At 42.9% G+C, this 22,879-nt stretch overlaps 1 protein-coding gene across 1 annotated transcript in view; it reads left to right on the forward strand.

Moving 5' to 3' along the window:
* Positions 1-22,879, forward strand: part of PCSK5 (proprotein convertase subtilisin/kexin type 5) — a 1,700,773-nt gene that overhangs the window by 1,666,714 nt on the left and 11,180 nt on the right. The window contains exons 33-36 of the mRNA XM_078675787.1: positions 2,756-2,933; positions 11,318-11,535; positions 16,183-16,283; positions 18,272-18,455. Coding sequence (XP_078531913.1) covers positions 2,756-2,933; positions 11,318-11,535; positions 16,183-16,283; positions 18,272-18,455 — 681 coding nt within the window. The remainder of the gene's footprint in view (positions 1-2,755; positions 2,934-11,317; positions 11,536-16,182; positions 16,284-18,271; positions 18,456-22,879) is intronic.

Raw genomic sequence — 22,879 nt, forward strand, 5'->3', positions numbered from 1 at the left:
CGGACAGTGAGAACACCGAATAGACACACTACAGACGGCGGTGGGCACGAGCCCAAGAATAGGAGGATGTAATGTTTGTGCTTTGTGGTGGGAGGGGGGGAGTAGAGGGGTGTATGCTGCTTTTCGTCATGACTGTTTTTGTTAAAGTTATGAACATAACATGCAAGCTGAGAGTTGTAAAACCAAAAAGTTGCGCAAATAGCTGACAGTGGCGGAATGTTGACGCCATGCCAGCAGATGATTATCTCTATAAATATGCTTCTTGATGCAACAATAAAAATAATTAAAAAAATAAAATAAATACTGACATATGAGCAAGGAACTTTCCTGGTCCTGGATTATGGACCATACTATCTTTACTTCCAAGCACAAAGCACTCACCACTGGTAGTACACAACCCCACTCCAGAACTAAAGAGCGACTCTGCTGCACCAATCCTCAAGGTTATGAAGGCTTCCGTCCTCCCGACTCTGTACTACGGGCCTCAGGCTTTTCCCGGGCCTGTGCTCCCAGTCTAGAGCAAGCACAGTGTTCAGGCTATAAGAAAGTATTCAAATTGCCCAGATACCTTCGCAGATCTAGACTCTACCTGGAATTTTACCTGTCAAGTCAAACGTTAACCTGTGAGTCTGACACTTTGAAATATTACATTTGTGTCCTGAAAGCGCCAGGTAACTTACTCAAGGCCTGCAAGAAAGACACATTTGAGATCCCAGTGAATCAGTGAAACCAGCAACTACAAAAAGCAATTTCATATCTTCAAATTGAAGCACCAGCGCTAAAACTTGACAACATCTCCTTCACGACCAGGAAAAAGTGAATTAACAGGCAACTGTGAATAACTTCATTTCAGCAAGAGACTACTTCTTTAAAGTCCTCTGTAACTTGCTTCCCTGAACACTTCCTAGCTGGTAGGGGACCAACTCTATCTATCAGAGGCCATTACAGATTGCGTGGAGAACGTGCCCAGGCCCCAATTCCCTGGCTGAGCCCCGATCCACGGCGCTCAGACCAATCACAATGCTGCATTACAGAGTTGTGATTGGCTTAGGGGAGGGAGCCTACCTGGCTGCTTCCTGTTGCGGCCTCGGAGAGGAGACACTGAGACAACGTGCGTAGCGGGAGAGTGGCAAGAGGGTACATTTTTTCCTTTTTGTTTTTTTACATCACCCCCTCCAACACCCTCCCCGCCACTCCAGAGCCGTGCTGGCTACTGATACACACTATGCAACGTGAAGCGTGAATCGTGGTTGCATCTCCTGTGCTGCTGTCCCACTCTTGACGCCATCAGAAGGTCCCTGCTGAAACCAATTTATTTGATGCAGGTGGTTTGCACCTGTCTGGAGGCCTCTCAAACCGGTGCAAGAAATCTTATCAAGGTGCGGTGAATACATCATGGAACTCTGAGCTCCACTTCAGTACTGAACTGTCGACCCCAAACCTGTCACCTTTGATCATAACAGACTGCTTCATTCAAAAACCATGAAATGGGATATCAGCATAGTATGGGGTTCTCAGTCTATTTACTGTATGAAGCACTTTTTGACTGTCATTTTTTCCCAAATACTATCAACGGGCCACTAAAGGTAGACATCTTGAAATGGGAATTCGGAGTGTCAAGGGGTTTCCAGTCCGTGAACTGTATGAAGCAAGTTTCCCCCATTATCGGGGGAGGGGGACTGGGACATGACTGTTGGCTTTCATAGTTTGTCGGTCTTAGCTGCTGCTCTCAGGAGGCAGCCCAGTGTGAAGCCATCATTTGTATCAAGCAATGTACTCTGCCACGAGCCTACGCAAGCATTTAGTCCCTTTCTGCATGGGTACAGGGGGGGGCACTGCCATAACCCAAGGGAACTCAGACCTTACTCGGTACCCTTCTCTGTAAACTACATTAACACCCTGCAGCACGCACTTTAACCACTCAGCACTTGGCTTTTAACCCCTCCTTTCGTTTCAGTGTTTTTAAACTCAAAAGACTTTATGAAAACTAACCTTATTCTCTGTTTCATCACGGAACAGACTTTGGGTTTTAGAAATATTTTTAATGGCAAAGTAAATATGCCTTTTTTGTTTGTTTTTGCAACTCTTGTATTTGGATGGATGCTGTCACTCAACACCATTTTGTATGTAAATTATGGTTTTTATTAACCAAACAATAACATCTACATTAACATTGCCATTGACATATTCACATAAAAGTGATTTTGCCCTCATCAGTGAATTTGCTAATATGCAAAATTACATCTGTATATGTAGCTGTTGGCATTCAGGAAAGGACAGCTTCCAAAAAGTAGTCACTATTTATATGTGACTTATATATAGTAGGATTCCTGGGCCATATTCTTTCTTATCCATCTTTAAATCCCGAGTAGCTTTATTATCCTATATGCACATTTCACCTTTCCATTTCTGCTGCAGTGTGGTCACTTTTCCAGCACCATGTTGAATTCTATTGATGACTATTAATTCTAAATTGGAATAACTCTTTGAATTGCTTATGTAGTATTTAGCTGCTGTCTTTCTTTTGTAGGCATTACATTGGATTATTGACTCATAATCTAGTTATTTAGAGGTTTGCATTGAGTCCACAGTAAACCTCTGTGTGTTGAAACTCGCCCATTGGTTCTTGGTGGCATCCTGCTCGCCCCTGTGATCTTTAAGATATTTGGACTGATCACTATGATTAGAACTAGAAAATAAATAATTTCATTTCATTTCTCACTGTTAATGCCTCTCTTTTGTGATGGCCTGACAGATGGAACGTGTTCAGAATCATGTCCGGCTGGTTACTTCAAAGAAAGCGATGGGGGGCGCTGCTCGTCCTGCCACCGAACCTGCGCCACGTGCTCAGGGAAGCAGAGCTCCGAGTGCCTCACCTGCGGCCCCGGCTGGTACTCACACGGACACAGCTGTTCACAGACCTGCATGAAGGGGTAAGGCAACCGCTTCCATGGCAGTGGACTTGGTAAACACGCAGTGCTTAATTTGAGCCAGTGCTTTCCGGTGCTTGACTCCAGCACTTAATTATCAACACTGGCGCTTGTGAAAAGCTGCCACTAGGTGGCCAATATAAAGGTGACCACAACAGGTAATTATTAATTTAATGTATATATTAAATATTGCTAGTTCCTGACGCTCAAGCCATTCTTATAGCTTTGGGGGCCTGAAATAGTCTGACTTGTCACACTTTTGGGAGGGTGAGGGTCAGTAGTTGTGTTGTTAGTATCATTGGTAGCATGGCAGGAGCAATGTTTGGTGCATGCTTCAGTGGCCTCCTGACAAGAGACCTTGCTTTTTTTTTTTTTTACAAATTAAGCACTGTAAACGTGCAACATTTGCTATTGTTATCCACGAAGCCTGTTTCCTCCAATGTATTGCTCGGTTCATCGACACTGATGTCTCCAACAAATACTGCCATTATCCAAGTTATTGATGAGCAGGGTATAGCAGTTATCCGATTAATGTGTTGTGAAAATTCCACAAAATTACAACCAATTATTCAAAATGAAATCCTTCATTTAGTGATAATTTTAGCACAAAATGCGTCCTCACATCAGTTCTTCACGGGAAGATACATTTTGCAGTATAAAATAATGCAAAAACACAAGTCATTCGAGCAGCAGCTCCTCGTGTTCTTGATGTTTGCGTTATTCCCGTGTGCTCGTGGTAAAACTTTGCATGACCAATGCGTTATAATGCTATGTAGTGTAATGGCACAATTTCCGGAATTTCACATAAAAAGTGTAATGCGAAATTTCTGATATTACGCAAATCATACCGGAGTAATTACAATTTAGTCCGGGCCTACTCAAAACAACAAAATAAATAAATATGGGGTATTTTACAAAATATACATTCCAGAGAAATATGATGCTTCGTAGAATGATCATCTTGAAGGATTGCAGCTATATATATATTTTTTTACTTTTCATTGACATCTATAAGGAAAAAAATGGCAGTCGCATTTATTCAATATAGACAATAATTGAGTTGCAGCTTATCGCAGATAAGTAGCTTGCTACCATCACACCACTTTTGCGCTCACTATGCCGCCTACTCTGCAATGCTGGTCGGGTTAGAATCAGTGGGCAAATGTAGCTGAAGGCCTTTATAATGGCACCCATACCCCAAATTGTAATGTGTTTCATTGGGCAGCATAACGCTTTGTATACTGAAGTTTCAAGAGTCTTACAGTGGTCGACCCGTTTCCGCCACGTGTCCAGAGATGAGGGTTCCATACTGCATCGGGTCCTTGCAATGCCTCTTTTCGCCAGAAACAAACTAGATAACATATAATGATTTAAGTCAACGTCCACAGTTACATTAATGCAAACTTGAGATCTTCTACTAATCTCTTTCCCAATACCTCACCCAAGGTATGGTGAACTCCGCCCCAGAAGGGTCTTGTTCTTCATTTTTCCCATTGTCATATCAAGTGGAAGAAATCACTCACTGGATCTTGCACCTAAGGCAGCCAGATGTAATGCTAATCCTCGTATGAGTCAACAGATACATGTTATTTCCCTTCCACAAATGGATGTAGTGGTAAACTATCATGCCTACAACTGAAATATATTATGGCACAAATAGATTCAGCATGTTGAAAATCGAAATAGCTCTTACGTTTGATGGAGAGATTAAAAGCTCAGACCTGCAGCTTCACCCGCACTAAATGGTTCATGGTTCCAGTTTATTCAAAAAGTCGTTGAGGACCCACCTGAGCTAATCAGACTTACTGTGACAACCTCCCCCCCACTTGGAATTGTCTGCATGGCACTTCTTGTGGGACAGAAAAGATGTGAAAATCCTCCCAAACTCAGACAGTTAGCTTGTCACCTTCTGTGGATCAGGAAAATGTGACCCATCTATGGGATACCTCTGTTGTTCTTGCTTTGCCTTTTGGGGTGTTGTGCAGGGTTTGGTGACCTGGCAGTTAGTGCTGTACTATTCCTATTGTAGCAGAACCAAGACTGATTTTTATAGGGCTTGCATCTGCCTAACTGTTTATTTAAAAAATATGCACTACTATTGACGGCATGCATATCTGTGTGCCGTAATGAAATCTCTTAGTTACCAACCTCAGGTTTGTGTTTTATCTATTGCAATTGCCTTCTTTTATTTTTTCTAATGCTCTTACTTTGATATGTAATGCTTCTACGTTTTGTTTCTTATTCCTGTTTCATGTATTATTCTTTCACTGAATTAGTTGGTTTAAAATTAGGATATGGTTTATGAAATTGGTATGTGGCATCTGCGTTAACTAACGTAATGAGCTTGGTTTAGAGTTGGATTGTGTTGGAAATTCCTCAAATTTCTTTAGCAATGCTAAAACTAGAGGAGAATCTGCTCGCTGAATGTCCTCCACCACACTCCTCCTGTAGTGGAGGAGATTCACCAAGTGGATTCTGCTCTCGATTTATTACAACCTCCAGAAGTTAGAGAATGTTCTGTTACTACCTACTCTATCCCATACCTTAAGGCTCATATTTTCTAATGTTTGTGCAGGCACACATGCAATACAACTTCAATTCTTCATGTGCACACAGGGGGCCTATTAAATGGTAAGTAAATGGACGCTATGTTTTGCACCCCGTCATGCGAGCAACCACTCATATGCAAAGAAATAATTCTGTAAATCCAAGAGAGTCTCTTAATGACTCTCTTGGAGTCAATAAGAGACTCCCAACTAGGGTATAAAAAAACATTCATGGCCAGGTCAAATCAAATCCAATCTCTGTGGACGAGCCAAAGTGCACAATTTTCACTTGAGCAATGATTGTGTATTCATTACCAACCCACACGCATGCAGATTCCTGGAAGCAACTTTTTAGGCACAGGACATTTCGGATAACCCACCGCCCCCTCCCCCTCCCCGCTCACTGTATTATTGATTTCCCACATAGTTTGGCCTGTTAGAGACTGTCAGCTAGGCACATAGAACAGACTACATAATGAACCTTAAAATGGCATCCGAACTGTACTTTAAGGATAATGAATTATCAGTGAATTGTCCAACGATATTATGGGAGGCCTACAAACTTGCCATGAAAGGGATTTGTTATTCAAATCAATAGGGCAGCAGAGATTTAAGAAATAGACACACCAGAAAATAGATGATGTGATCCTCTGAGTTAGAAAGACTCCAGGTCAATATGCCTGACAAACGAAGAGGTAGGCAACTGCTGGTGAAGCGAGAATCATATAAGAGGTTACTAGCAAACACAGCTCGTACATAATACCTCAGTACTCAAAGAAAGATGTATGAGGTGGGGAATTAAACGGGGAAATTGCTGGCATGGTTAAGCATGAAAGAGGGGGGGGGGGGCAACAGTCCTATTCACACCATCAAGACAGAAGAGGGAGGCCTGTTAAAAGGCAACCAGGAAGTGTCAGATGCATATATAAATCATTTTAGCACATTTTATGATCTCAATTTGATTTGTACTGAAGAAGACATTAAAGGATTTGTGTTGGAATTCATGACGACGTAACTGACGACAGAACAAAGGGTGAATTTGGATAAGGAGAACCTATTTGATGAAGTGGCGTTGGCCATCACACAACTCAACCAAGCAAGACTCTGAGGACAAATGACTTGGCATTAAAGTTTTAGAAAATACTAATGAGCACGGTTGCAAGCCCATGCAGAACAAACTCTTTGTTTCTAGAGACGGGAACATATTACTAGAGATCTCATTACAGCAACAACAGATTTGATCATAAGGCCTAAGGCATAAGAGACTGTTCATCATCTTGTCCCATGTATCTGCTAAATAGTGAAAAAATATATTCACAAATGTATTAGCTAAAATAATAGCGAATATCATCCTCCCAATAATCTCCTTATTGAGCCACCCTGTTCAGTCTGGTTTCACACCTCATAGATTGAGACCAGGTTCAACTTACAAAGAGTACATAATATTGTCTCTTACTTAGAAAGGGTTAGTGACCCAATAGTGGTAGTGTTGTTAGATGCAAATAAAGCTTTTACCCCAATAGAATGGATGCTTTATGATCTCAGTTCTGGGAAGAACCAGATTTGGAATACATTTCTTGTCCTGAATCAAAGTCTTGTACAACACCATGCTGGCAAAGGTAAGAGTTAATGGGACTTAATTCACCCAGGATGTTTGAATTACAAAGGGGGGCCAGGTAGGGTTGCCCCCTGTCTCCGCTATTGTTAGCGCTACCATAGAGCCGCTGGAAGAGTGGATATTCAGAGAGGACCTTACTTGGGGTGGAAATGGTGGAATACTTTTAATGAATTATATTTGTAAAAGAAAACAGACACTTGTGAAAGCTCATAGAAGCCTTACATGTTTATTGTCAAATAGCTTGTAAGCAAGTATTCTAGGCACATATTACCATTTCAGCAGACCAGCGCTTCGCTCCTGGTCAGTTGGAGCATATAATATTAATTTCCATAAATTTTCGTGCTACATTTCTACACTTGTTCTCAATGCAATTGAATGGCAAAAGTGAAACTACAATAGACACCAATGAGCAGGTGCTGGACTCTTCTCATAGGAAGAATGCCAGAAAAACTTGAATGTGATACAGTAAATTAGAGTAGACAGGTTTACTTCACTAAACTACAGTAATCGCTTTGTTGTAACATCTTGAGAACATGTATACTAGAATATTGAAGCAGGACCAAGACTGATTTGCATAAGACTGGCTTTAATCTGAGGTGGCATGTGGGTAAGAGAACGGTGGGTTAGCATGCTACCACAAGCGATTGCCAGTGGTTAGACTTATTGCAACTGTCTGACAATCTTTTTCAGCCAGGATGCAGACCCGGGTAATAGCAACAAGCTCAGCAACTTGGGCAGATCTCACGTTAGGCAGGTGGCGGCTTTCAACAGTTTGATATACAGTACTCACAGCGTAACCTGCAGCCAGTTCACCTCCATCATTTCTAAGGCATGATCCATCCAACTATTAGTTCATAATTTGGTATGGGTGCATTTGTAAGATTAATGCAGGGCTTTGTTACATGCTCAGTTAGCATAAGACAATCAAGAGGTTCTCTGTTCTCACTGGTAGGCCGAGGTTAGGGGTGGGTATCAGACTAAGGTGATGTGTGAGGTGGACAACAACACAATTTTATATCAACCTGGCAGTGGAAAGATGCTGTTTGTTGATGGTGAGGAGAATCACAACAACAGAATGGGGAACAGCGAAAATCAGGTTGGCATACAATATAATATTTGCAGATGTTTCAACAACATGGGCAGCAACAGCTGCAGACCAGAGACATGGAGAAAGCCCTGCCCCTGCAGGCTCAAGGGAATAAGAATTATGTGGCGGGCTTTTTCTGATCCCGATAATTTTGTACCAGCACCCCAAAGGCAATCCATCAGGGTCGTGACTATACAGAGTACATGGTTTTGCATAATCAGGGAGTTCGAGAGCTTTTGCTGAGGCAAGAGCTTTTTTTATCTCTACAAATGCATGTTCAGCCTCTCTATACCACTGCAGGGTTCAGGGGTGTCCTTTTTAACATAATTCTGCAGGGCCTTTGCCAAACCTGGGCACCCAATGATCCACTGTCTGCTGTACCCAGTCACACTCAGTAAAGTACATACTTAGAAGATGGTTACTGACTGTGGAAAGGAACAAATGGCTTGAATCCATTCTGATGATACATGCTGCTTTCTGTCAGAGATCTCATGACCCAAATCATGAAACTGGGGAACAAAAAAATGCAGTTTCTACCCTGAAGCCCTATGCTCCTTCTTAGCCATGTCAGACTGAGTCAACTTTGCAGTGATCTAGCCTAGGATTCGCAAAAGATTAAAAGATGCCTACACCCACCATCAAATAGGTGCCTTTACTTAGAGAAGAACAGTTTGTGGAAAGAGTTGATCTTTTTTACAAACATTGACTATCAGTAATTTCCTAGGTAAAACCTGATGCTTGTCATAGGCTGAGATAAAAGTAGAATCCATGTTTGCACACTAAAATGACTTTGCCTTCCTATGGACATGACCCCTAATATGTCTTTAGCTGCTAACGGCCTACTGCTGCTTTGCTCAGGGGTAGATGGCAATTTGATTATGGTGATGACTTAGGGCCAGCTGTATCAAAGGGTTTTACCCATTCTGTGTCTATGGGAAAATCTGTTCATACAAATGGCCCTTAGACTGCTCGACAGTCACATACAATGCTACCAGCGAAGTGTCTAAAACAATTGCAAGCTTTGAAGTGGAGAGAATCAGGCCCATACACTGTTAGCTACTCATTACATTCACGTTGCCCGTAAATAGCACTTGGGCGTTACCATATTTTAGCCTGTAATAAATATAGAGTCAAGAAACAGGATCCATTTATTGTGTGACCATTGTTTGGTGTCAATTTGACCTGGAGCTGGATGAGAACGACCTGTGACCTAAATGCTTGACGTTTTGGACACAGATACAATTGTCAAAAGTAGGGTTGCCTTGTAGATGAAATAATTTATATGTGCAAAAAAAGTTATTAGTCTCCCGTATAAAAAAACATTGGGTGCTCTAAAAGATGTCATAAGGGGCTAGGTAATGGTGTTAATTTGACAATAATAAATTGTTTAGAACAAAAGAAACACTACATTGAATTAAACAACCCTTGAAAGAATACTGTAAAACTAGCAGTAAACAGAGGGAGTTTCAGAAACACAGAAACATTAGGGCAAAATTAGCCCACTAATAAAGAGTAAGACTGTCTGGACACAGGTGAGATTAATAGTGATTCTAGAAACAATCAGATAAAGTCGCAACTAGCACACTATAAGAATAAAGAACAGCAAGTCATACATACATGCTCTGAAAATTCAGTCATGAAGAAAAAGTCAAAACAACAAATAAAAAACTCAATGAATACATGCAATTCTGCAAAAAACATGTATGCAGTTGAATAAACAGTCTCAACATTCCACATCAAAATGATCTCAGACCATGTGGGTTACCCTCATTTTGCCAAGGAACAAATAGGACGGTTAAATCAATCTTTCTATCAAGAGGAACTATTTTTCTGGATTAAAACCTTCAAAGTCCCAATATCTAAGCCTAAATAGGCATACCTAATTGCCTTCAGTTCTAAGTAAATCTATTCATCGTGTTTAATATCTTGGGTCTGTCTCTGACACCATGACAGTAGTTCATCCATTCTAATGCATCAGCCCAGGAAGAGCCCTTAAGTGTGTGCAGGGCTATAGCGTTTTCCTAATATATGCAAGGGAACCTATTGGACAAGATCACATGTTATTGAGTAGGCATTTGGCTGTTGATTTTTGGTTAGGATTTTGGATAGCATGGGCTTCAGACTTAGCTTAAAGAAGTTGGTTGCACTCAAACATGATTTAACGCCCACCAGAATGTTTACTAATAGACTCCTTTCCAAACCAGATGATCCACAGGGGTGCCTCTTCAAGCATATACCCTGCCACCATTCCTATTTGCTCTCTTTATGGAGCCCTTTGCATTCCCATCAATTCCATTTAAGGAATAAAATGAATTATAATTGGTAAACACTCAAAAGATATTTTAGCACATTTTTCCTTCCAAACCTATTACCACGTCTTCTTGAGTTGGATAGAAAAATATTAAAATATTAGTTTCAAAAACAAATTTCTCAAATTGAGCTTCAAAGAATCTTGATCCCAGGAGTTTAGATGAAATGCTTGAAAAAATCTTTTCACTCCAACTGGATGCATAAATACATTAGAAATGTAGCTTTTAATATTGCAAAAAACATTTAAGATATCACCATAACTGATTACCCATATGCCCTTCAAGGATAAACAGAAGATTGATGACATCGGGCGGAGTTGAGTATTTTTTTTTTAATAAGTAGGATAGATGTATTTGAGATGAATGATCTCCTTAGGCCCCTGTGTTTTTCTCAAGCCCTTCCTGTGTATGTGCTTAGTAGTAATAAGAAAGCACTTAATATAAAAATATTACCATAAGACCTTGGGGGTCTCACAGGCCACAAAAATACACTAATTTTCACTAAGGACAGCAGAGGGCTCCCAGTTCTCCTTCATCTCAGTTGACATTGAGCGGCAAAACCACTCCCTCCATGAGTGATGCAGAAGACCTATGCCTGTGAAGGACAGGTAAACTGTAAATCTGGGACAATAGTTGACTTATAATCACATAGGTTTATGGGTTTCCTTGTGAACAATGCCATCCCTGACCTTGGCAAAAGAGATGCACTTGCCAATGCCTACCCTTCATCTGTCAGTGCCTCCCACCAGAACACATGGTCTCTTCCTTAATAGATTATCAGACCTATAGGTTTAAGCAGTAATTTGTGCTGTTCTTCTTGTTTTCAGGTATTATGCAGACAGCTCAACCGCACAGTGCAAGAGCTGCCACATTAGCTGCAAAGAATGTCTGGGCGCGGAGCCCACGGAGTGCCTCACCTGCCACGGTGGTTCTTTCCTAATGAAACATGAGGGGCGGTGCTACCGATCATGCCCAGATCACTACTATGAGGATACGGTGACCCACACATGTGCCAGATGCCACCCGACCTGCAATACATGCGATGGTGAGAGAGCATGCATGTGTATATATTCATGTAACTGTTATGAAAAATGTGAACCCACTCTACATTTCACTCTCTCATGCAATACTTTGTTTTCAATTTAGGCTAAGGATTTTTTTTTAATTAGCCAATTCTGGATAGGGGGATCAGCTCTATAATACAAGTTCTCAAAGAGAGTTAGAGAACTGAGGGACTGATTAAAAACGTCTTTTGTGCACCAAATAATGATTTGCAAGCCAAATTCTGTCTGTGACACAAAAATCTCCCTCTGCAAATCGTGTTTACGAATGGAGGCCATGGGTTAGGGGTTAATGTAGATGTTCTGTGGGAGGTGCACCTAAACGAACTGATCAACACACCTACGGCTGGTAATTTAGGGCAAAAGGGCACCGTCCCCATGCCTCGAACCGTACATCATACTTGTTTTTGCAAAATGAGGAGGCGCTGTGCTTTCTGGAGCTTCTAACCCTGGCTCTGCGCGAGGGTCAGGCCAAAGCAGTCCCTTTTGAAAGGCACATGCGCTTCTGCGCATGTCCTGACATCACAGTTTTACAGGGCTTACCTGACTTCAGCCCTGGTCTGTGCCCTGCAACGCTGTAAGGCCACTGCCTTCTGTGACTCACTGCAGCCTCGCTGATTGGATGGGTTTCCCCAGGCTGTCTGCCAATCAGCGAGGGTGCACCACACCCATTTCCAAACTCATCGCAGGGTGAGATCGAATAAGCAAGCCTCCATTGCCCCCACCTCATCTGGCTGTCCAAATTGGCATCTGTTGCACACGTGCCTCAACTAGTGCGTGCAGCAGAGGAGATTGGCGCCAAAGGATGCTGCCAATTAGAGTCTGAGGCAAGAGTGGTCACTCAAGGATACAAGGGTAGTGGGGATTTTAATGAAATGGATTTGATTGACACTCTCACCGTAGCAAAAAGCCCAGGAAGTATGGCAGTCAGAAAAAGCACTCAGTAATATGCATTAATATACAGTAATAATAATTGGGATACAAGTCCCACACAGCTAAGTTAATAACTGTTTTTTATGAGCTACTCGTGCATGGAATTGAAAAAGTGCAGAGCAATGTAAAAAGTGGTAAAGAGATGAGGACACAGTTAAAACCATAGAGGGAAATGAGACACGGTGAGAAACTCATGACATAGACAACTTCTGTGTGTGAGCTGGGCTTGCAGACTACCACAGCATATCATACAAATCACATTTTCCTGCTGTTAGTGATTGGGTCAGGGGAATGCCCCACAACAGGTCATACAGCTTGAGCAGCTCTTTAAAGCGCAATTGCCCAGTGTTGGAGAGGCACTGCCAGACAGGCTAACTGGAAAAGGCCAGTATGGGCCACTTTTTGGCACAGTGACCTTTAACAGAACCAAAAACAGGCCACACTAGTAATTCCAGTCTGGCAGTGGTAGACTGCTCGGCAGGCCAGTGCGACACTGTAAGTGCCTCAGGCTTTCATTTGAATTTTGTCCAAAATCAACACAATAATTTGGGAATAATAGATTTTTCTGTGGTTTTGGTTTTGATTACAGCAGGGCATCGGTATACATGATTGCACCTGTGGTAACTGCATCTGTGTGGTTGATTGCAAAGAGTTTCTGTGCAGATTGCAGTTTAATGAGTCTAAAGAACACTGCAAGCTGAAAGAGAGTGCATCCAACCTGTCTGTACATCCAAAGCAACTGCCACATTATATTATGAGGCCTAGACTGGTGCCAGGGACAAGACGTCATATTATGAGGCCTAGACTGGTGCCAGGGACAAGACTTCATATTATGAGGCCTAGACTGGTGCCAGGGACAAGACTTCATATTATGAGGCCTAGACTGGTGCCAGGGACAAGACTTCATATTATGAGGCCTAGACTGGTGCCAGGGACAAGACTTCATATTATGAGGCCTAGACTAGTGCCAGGGACAAGGCTTCATATTATGAGGCTTCGACTGGTGCCAGGGACAAGACTTCATATTATGAGGCCTAGACTAGTGCCAGGGACAAGGCTTCATATTATGAGGCCTAGACTGGTGCCAGGGACAAGACATTATACAATGAGACTTAGACTAGTGCCAGGGACAAGACGGATATAGAGTGCAAAGTAAGGCTATGGGGCACATCAGTATGGCGGGTGGACAAACCAGTGGGAAATGGGACCACCCGCTAAGGGTGCGGCGGTCCCACACATCCCATTAGGATGCGCCCGCCACACTGGCACCACCCGCCGCAATGCCAAAAATGTATGTTGTGCTTTTCAATGCACAACGTGACAGGCACCGCGCGGTGCCTGCCACGTTATACATTGAAATGCAGGGGGGTACCATAGGTGCCCCCCATGTGCACCCCCTACCCCCAGAGTACCTGGGGGCCCGCAACGGGCCCGCAAGAAATCCCCGCATGCCTTTCCATTGCGGCAATGCCGCCACGGAAAGGCATGTTACCGTCACATCTTAATATGGCTGGCGGTGTCTAACAGACACCGCCACCATATTGATCCCTTTTCTGCCCGTTCGCTTTTTCGACCCGGCAGAAAAGTGGCGGACGGTCTTTCTGTCTGCTGCGGACCCCCATCCATGGTAATATGGCGGTGGGTCTTTGCAGCAAGGATGGCGGGCGGATCGCCCCTGCCGGGCTGGCTGGGGTGATCCACCCGACAACCTAATGGGGCCTTATGTTTTTGTTAATGCCTATTTTAGTTATTATTTAACATTTGAAGGGTCTGGTAGTTCCATATGCCGATTTATTCAGTATCTCGTGCAATTCCTTTCATCCCCTACGAAGCCCCCAGCTGTCTAGTCTTAATACTTCGCTGTAAGTGGGGGTCAGGATGCACACCTATTTACTTCTTATTTTTCATGCTTGTCTTTTTATTCTCCAGATTGCGTGCAGATTGAGTTTATTGCCATGCCCTCGTGGCAACAGGGTTATGAACTTCACTGTAGTGGGGCGCCATCACGCCCCCAACAAAAAAAACTCGGAAACAGCAAGTACACTCTGCGCGCAGGCTCGCATTAAAACAGATTAAGAAGGATGACAAATGTGAAACAGAAATGGAGTAAATGGATGAACATGAAAAATGAAACATAAGGAATCATGAAGGCGATTCGCACGTTTGGCAGTGCGATTGTTGGGGGCGTGATGGCGCCCCACTACAGTGTAGTCTTAATACTTACCATTCTGTAAGTAAGTCCCACCTTGGACATTTAAGGGGTAGAGACAGGAAAGAGAGGTGAGGTAGAGAGAGGGATGAGAGAGAGGTAGAGGCAGGGGCGGTATAGAGAGGTGAGGTAAAAGAAAAGAGGTGAAGTCGATCAAAGAGGGGATTTATGAAGGTGAGATGGAAACAGAGGAGAGAAATACATGGATAGGGGTAACACAGTTGAGAGAGAGAGCGTTGGGGTAGATATTGTAGAGGTAAGCAAAGAGAGTGATAGAGTGTGTCCACTCCTAATCACTTTTCCATGGGGTCATTGTTAAGTATGGTCCTTGGACAACTGTCCACTTTCCCACCCATTGCCTGTTTGTTAGAGTCCTGGAAAGCATTTGTGTATTCCAGCGTAAGACAATGGGGAATGATTTCCCCATACTATCTGTACAATGCATGAGGAAATGCCTTCCCATGTGTGCAGTAGTACTTATTTTGTAGTTTGTTTTTTGTCCATAGTGAAATTATATTTCCTCTTGGTGAAACCCTTCACTATTGGAAGTAGATTTACTCTCAGAAAAATCTTCCCAGGCGTAAACATTTTATCAAAGATACAGACAATTTGAGTGAATCGTAAAAGTATATTTTTGTTCGTTAAAAGGGGCCCTTGGACATGCAAGCTACACTTCCACATGCACATAGTGGCTCCAGACTTTGGAGGGAGTTAATCGCTTAAAATGCATGCCTTCAGGACCAGAAGAAAGGCAATATAGTAGATATGAGATTGGAAGTTTGAAAATACAGACGAAGCGCGTGAAATGTGCATACCTAGCTAACACACCAACAATATCTGGCGGTCAAGGACAGACAAGGAGGTCTGACATCGCTACATTAGAGACAAGTATGCTCCAGGATCTGGAACAAGATTTCAGGAAGAAACTTAAAACTCACTTCCTCAAGGAAAACCACTGATAAGACTGACTACTTATAACTTATCTAGCTCTACCAACTCTCTCTGTCCCCTCTTCCCATTTATCCCACCTGGGGCTTGCCCCCTTTATTGTACTCCATTTCCGGTTTGCCCTTTAGATATGCTGAAACCTAGATACATACATGCAGGAATTCATACATTGATTCCGATATGATTAAAAATCCGTCCCAAACAGGAGTTCGTGGCTGCCCTCTTACTGACAGAAATGCATCTATTTTCAAACTTCTAATGTTGGAATCTAATGATCAGCAGGATGTTAAAAGCTGAGCAACCGAATTCAGAAAATATGGCACATGTATTGCTGAATATCCCAATAGGATTTTTCTCTAAATGCCGAATTCCATAAATGTAATACAATTGTAGGTACCATTTTCTATTATGGCATCCATTCAGTACTAATGTATTGTTCAGTTTCTCTAGTATAAACATTGACTTGGTGTAAAATAAATCTACCACATGCTTGGTTTAGCCTTAAAGATGATAACTCTTATTTGCTTATTTGTTTTCTAAGGAAGAGGAGCGCTTTCCTGCACATCCTGTGTCTGGAGTTATAAACTTGAATCTCAGAGCTGCATTTCACTCTGCATGGCAGGGGAGTACCTGATTGAAGAGGTAACATTGATAGGGATAGAGTATCTATGTAGAGATGTGTATTGTATGCACTAAACAAATACTTGTTTTGTTTTCTTTGACATTATTATTTTGCTTTTTCTTATGATCTTCACAATGTTTGCGGGTATGTTTAGTGCATAGATTCTTGTATATTTGTGTTTCCTGAAGACATTATAAAGACAGATGAGGTAATGGAGGGCCTGTTTGGTGCCCCCCCCCAGCCTGATAGGTCAGCACAGATGCCAGTGGTGTAACGCAAAGTGATGGGATCCCCTGCAGAATAGGAAGAAAGGCCCGAGTCTACCATACCTTACAGATATTCATTTAAACTAGGCTGAATAGGGCTCTGATTGGTTTGAGGCTTCCTGCACGGTTACCCCTCCCCCCACCTCCATACCCTCCCCTACCCCTAGCGCCTCAAATAAATTCTCAAACCAAAAGTTTCTTTTAAGAAAAACAAAAAAAGCAATGCCCACAACTTGTAGCCAATTTAATCCCTGCGAGTCCATGTCATTGATTATTGTCCTTGCCCTGCCAGCATGCCTCGCCTGATGGTACCCACTGGGGAAATTCAGTGGCTGTCACCCTGCGTTAAGAAGCAAACTAAGGCCTTCACTGTCACCTGGCGTGATGGTTCACAGTCAAGCACTTGAGAGGGTATCTGAGGCTCTGCTGTCAGAAATGCCGCAGTTACCCCACTTCCAAATGAGGCTGGCTAGCTGATCTAAAAATGGGTGCAAAGGCCATTTTTAACAGATTTTTACATACTAAATACAGACAGAAACCCATTTATTTTCCTGTGTGTATTTCTTTTTAAATGTGGATAAAAACGGAAATTGGGTTGTTTTTTGAGTGATTCTAAATGTTGCCAGTCATGGCTGCCAAGCTGTGCGGATTGACAGGCAAGGGTGTTTAAAAAAAGAGAGTAATTTTAGTAAAGTTGCTTAAACAGCAGTAGATATGCACAAGGCTGATACTGATATGCATATGTTGTCATATCAGTGCATTGATTTATCGTCCCGAGGTTTTCATATCATTGAAATCTCTCAGGCATGAGTAAACATTTATCGGTTAAATACACGTGGAAATATACTACTTTCAGCTCCATTGTTTAACAAAACCCAAAATAAATATGGATAAATACAGATAAAATTAGCAAAAAATAAATATGGATAAATACAGACAGAAAAGTAAAAAAAATGAATACCATTAAACCGGGAGCCCTATTTATAATCTAGTCTAATCTAGAAATGAGGATTGGTAGAATATTTAACCCAATCAGCTTTTTTATTATATGTGCTATTCGACTAGCTAAACAACTTTGCCTTGAACACCTTTTAACAGGTGCATGGGATCCTGGGTCTCTGTGACATGATTGCATCATGGACGCCCATTCACAAAATAACAAGGAAAGCAAAGGGAACATTAAGCATAATCGCGAAACACACCATTGAGTTGGACAAAATGATGCTACCCAGAGCCTCTCAAGAGCCTCCTTTTGTCTGGTGAGGGGTTAAGAGAAGAGCAAGGACTGGACCATACTGAAGGTTAACATAGCGGTTACAATCCAGTTTTAGGCACTTGATTCATGAGCCGCATGTCATAGTATTCCCCCTTTCCCCAGGGCAAACCAGTGGCAGCAGGCAGTAAGCTAGCTACCCTAAACTGAGGTCTATGAATGTAACACGCTCTGCTGCTGCCAAGCTAAATGCATGTTTCCCAAAATTTCGTCACAGGCTTCCCTTCCAAGTTTGCATTCCTCTGGTCATGATTTTAGCATACTGCAGGCTAAAAAATAAATCTCTCTTTTTGAAAATGTACACACAAGGAGCAACATGCCAGCATCTACAACAATTTTATACACCCTACTTCCAAATTGTCTCAATTTAGGGTAACTGAGAGTTACTTAAAAGTTAACATTTCAAAATGCCAAGTAATCATCTTCCAAATGTCTTTTATATGACTGTGTCCTCTTTGTGTGCCTCAAGGAACCTAAACTGCTGTGTGATCCCTGCCACGATTCCTGTGTGGAGTGCAAAGGACCTGGAGCGCTGAACTGTACCGTGTGCCCTGCCAGCCACCTGATGCTTCTTCAGGAGGGGCGCTGTGTGCCGTGCTGTACGCAGGACCCAATGAGAACTGAGGAATGCTGTGACTGTACTACAGATCTAGGTAGGATTCAACCATGGACAACCTACCATTCCTTGCTGTGGAATATTGTGTTCTTCTCTATAAAGCGAATGCCCTCTACTTTCACAATTGACAAGGAAATGCACAGTGCTCAGTATCCCTGGACCATGCCTCCCCAGAGACTGAGGGCCAAATATATCACAGTATTGTGTTGCCCTTGCACCACACATCGGGGCGCAAGGGCGACACAAAACTAAAGTCAGATATATCAAGCCACCGAAGGCCACCTTGCGTGACCCTGAGTGGCTTGATAAATCTAGAATAATGCAATGCAGCACAAATCGCTGAATTGCTTTACTTTGCCCTAGGAGGCGTTCCAAGGGTGGAGCATGTGTGTTCCCATGCATCCACCTATGGATTTTGGAGCATTCCCAGATTTACAGTGGGAATGCGGCAAAATGCTACACCTCCCCGGGTGAGACATAACAAGGAGAAATAGCTTTATTTCTCTCTTATTTTACTTTTTCTGCAGCACACATAGGAAAATTCCTCAAAGGATTGTATTTGTGCAGGAAGGTGTCACTTGCTGCACAAAAACAATGCTGCCTGCAACTCTGGCACCATGGCACAAGGGTGCCTGCATTGACACCAGGCAGCACATTGTGTGCCAGCACAAGGAAAGGACAGGAATGTTCTGTCTAATGTTAAATACGGCGTATTCCTGCCCTTTCACACAGTGCTGCACAGCAAGCTGACCTGCTGACCTGCTGCCTACAAAAATAATATTGTCTTTGCAAACGTAAATATGATCAATAAAAATAGATGCTCAGGCTCTTGTTGCCTACTTGATATTCACCATTAAGGGCCCTGTACAGATTTTGCTTTCTACAGGCCCCTTAATCTGTCACAATGTCTCTTTACTTGGAAAAGTGATTTGGCTGTGGCTGGCATCTGGTGAATGATTCATGTGTATTCTGACTGGTGGTATGGCCAACATGGTCTTTTGGTTTTGTGTTAATATTTCCACTCACATATGCCAACTCCCAATGCTCAATGTCCCAGCAAGTCAACAACCACCTACCTGGCCATAACATATCCTCACTGTTGGTTTCTACACTCCACCAATCATTTTACACTACTAGTTCTATCCATCAAGCTCCCAATGTCTCCACACACCCCACATCCAAACACAATCACCTCTAAAATAATGCACATTTTTGTTTAAATGATACACATAGTTCCAACCCAACCTTTATCCACATCAAATTGACTCTCTACCAATTTTTTGCCCAGCTGAATACTGATATCCAGAAATCCACTACTAGTTAACACCACCTACCACCAAACCCTTTCTACCTTTCCCTTCCTTCCTACAAAAAACGCGCATATCTGTTCCCCTGCTCTTCATGGTCATTTGCTTCATCCTCATCTTTGATGTCACTACAAATATGACAGCCCATTCTTAGTAAATGTAAAGGCTAACAGGCCTGCCACACTAACCGTGCCACACCTCCCCTGCATAAAAATCATAAACAGAGCCATCACCAAAGAGGACAAAATGCTCATCATTCACAGAACCTCCACCACACTTACTGCTCTTTCATTGGCCCTGCCATCCCTCAGCACAGAGGTACTCACATTCAACGACCCCTCACTAAAACCTCCAATCTCAAATTCCTCTTGCATCACCCAACTTCAGTATCCCCTTGCATCACTGACTATTCCACAACTCCTTTGCCAACCTGAGCACCAAGTAGGTCCTTGAAGCAGCCATAATCCGGAAATTAGTAGGTCTAATTTCTGTACGGACTGCCCATACCATCAACCAGTTTCAGAGTTAAAATTGCCTTTCCAACCCCCACACCTACAAACACACCTGGTAGTGTCTCATGGTGAACATATTTGGAGCTAAGGCCAAACTTTTTTGAGTGGTTGTTTATGACTCAGGTTTTGACTAGGCTGGGGCTAGGAGGTGTCTTTTTGCGAATGATTGGAGTATTATACAATTCCCCACTGCCAGAATCAAGATTGTGGACATGGTCACCGACTCGATTCATATTAGCAGGGACACACGTCAAGGATGCCCGCTCTCCCCGTTGCTATATGCTCTGGTAGCGGAGCCTCTAGCCTGCGCTATGCCCGAGTATCACAAGCACAGGGGTATACGTTTTCCGAGCTACAACGTAATTATATCCACATACGCAGATGATACTTTGTTATATATTAGAGACCCTGACCAGAATGTAACACCAGTACTGTGAGAAGTGATTACGTTTGGAGCGATGTCGGGCCTAAAGGTTAATTGGAAGAAATCGATCATCTTCCTGCTAACCTCAGCTAATGCTCTGTTCACACCGGAGTACCCGCTGAGTTGGACGACCAAACCGGTCTGTTATTTGGGTATTAAGGTGCATACTGACTCAGAGGTGGTTTTCAAAGAGAACCATGGGAGGGCGGTAACTAAATTAGAATAGGATGTGGACCGATGGATACGCTTGCCCCTGTCGTTGGCAGGCAGAGTATCGATTATGAAAATGGTGGTCCTATTAAGGTTCTTGTTTTTATTTACGAATATTCCTGTGGTTCTCCCGAGGTCTTTTTTCCGGATGCTTACATCCCTACTAGTACGGTTAGCCTGGGCCGGGAAACAAGCCCGGGTTAAGTGGGACATTCTCACTCTGCCTTATAGCATGGTGGACTGGGAGCTCCGCACCTGGATTTGTACTATAGGGCGGCGCAAGGCGCACACACTCACTACTGGATGCATGGTCCTGCTGACACTCCACACATTCAAATTGAGAAGGTCGTGCCGGTTCCTCTCCCATTGCCAGCGCTCTTGTTCAATCCACCGGACCGTAGGACAGGAATTCTAGACTCCATTGATGCGACAGTACATGCATGGCATCACTTCTTGAAATTATACTCAAGTGTTATTTTATACTCCCCTCGGACACCTTTAGAATGGTGCATCTGATTATCACCTTGCAAGGAAAAAGGGGTGATCAGGGCCTGGAACTCAATAAATATTAATACAATAGGAGATATGTTTGAGGGTGGTAAAGTGATAACATGGGGCATGGCGGTGCAGGCGGGACAGCATGCCACACCACTGACAGAATTCCACTTCCACAGGATGAGGCACTCATTGAAGGAACTGTTGGGCAGTGACTTAGATGAGCCGCCCGATATCGCTCCTCTTACACAAGTTATTAAAGATGACTCACAAGTGCGTATCGTCTTAAAGATTTATAACATGGCTCAGGGATACCGGGAAAACCACTACACCAAGGCTAGGCAAGCTTGGCAGGCGGATCTGGGCAAGGTTGTTGAAGACAATAAATGGAAATATTGCTGCGAGAGCACTAAACGCATTTCATTGAAAGGGCAACTCAGGTTGATACATTTAAAATTTTTGAACAGGGTCTATTATACCCCAGAGACTCTCTGTAGGTATGGATTGCGTGACACTACAGACTGTGACCAATGCGGTGCAAACCTGGCGGATTTTTCCCATCGAGCCTGGTATTGCCCTGGGATTGCTTGCTTTTAGACATTGATATTTAAAACTTTGGGGGACTTTACAGACATGGCACTGGAGCCAGACCCTATGCTTGCCCTGCTGGGGTATTCTAAACATCTTCCCAAAGCAATTCAACGACTGGTAGATACGGGGCTTCTGATGGCTAGGCGTAGGGTAGCAATCTGCTGGTCTCGGGGTCCGGCCCGACTACAACAAGCTGGTCAAAAGATATGATGTACTGTAGCACAGAAACAGAGTATTATAGTGACTTGCGACCCCCCCCCCCCCCAATCGGCCTAAGAACTTCTGGGGTCTATGCCGAACCTATTTAGCTACCAAAGAGGATGAGGCACATCGGGTTAGGGGCCCTGATACGTAAACCCGTAGAGAAAATGGCAATATAGAAGTGACTGGTTCGCGCTGCTTACAAGCACCTTTGGGGTCCCGCCTCTGGACAGTGAGCTCTGAGTAGCTATGTGGACTGAATTACGTTCTAAAATGCTGGTATTGATTATTGGGCTTGTTAGGTACTGGACAGTTCCATAAAAAGTCTGGATGTGTATTGCATAGTGTTGTGTTTAGTTGGTATAAGTTGCACCAACACCGCAATTTCAATTGTGATAACTGTATATTATGTACATTGCTGCAAGAATGATATGTCTCTGCTTTTTGTGATCAATAAAAAGTTTATAAATAAAAATACATTTAAAAAACGCCAAACTTTTTCAATATTTTAGAGCATCCATGTGACAATGCATTTACTTCATCAAACCTCAAGTCTCTTGTGACCAATGCTGAATGATGTCCTTAGCAAAAAGGTCAGAGATTTGCCCCCTTCATTCCAGCACATCAAATGTCAACCCAATATCCAGCTTTAAAGTATAATCCTACCACTGATTCTAGACCGCTTAATGCATGTCAAGAACTCTGACCAAACATACAGCTA

The sequence above is a fragment of the Lissotriton helveticus genome, chromosome 2_1 (genome assembly GCF_964261635.1).
Source record: "Lissotriton helveticus chromosome 2_1, aLisHel1.1, whole genome shotgun sequence".
Lineage (NCBI taxonomy): Eukaryota > Metazoa > Chordata > Amphibia > Caudata > Salamandridae > Lissotriton > Lissotriton helveticus.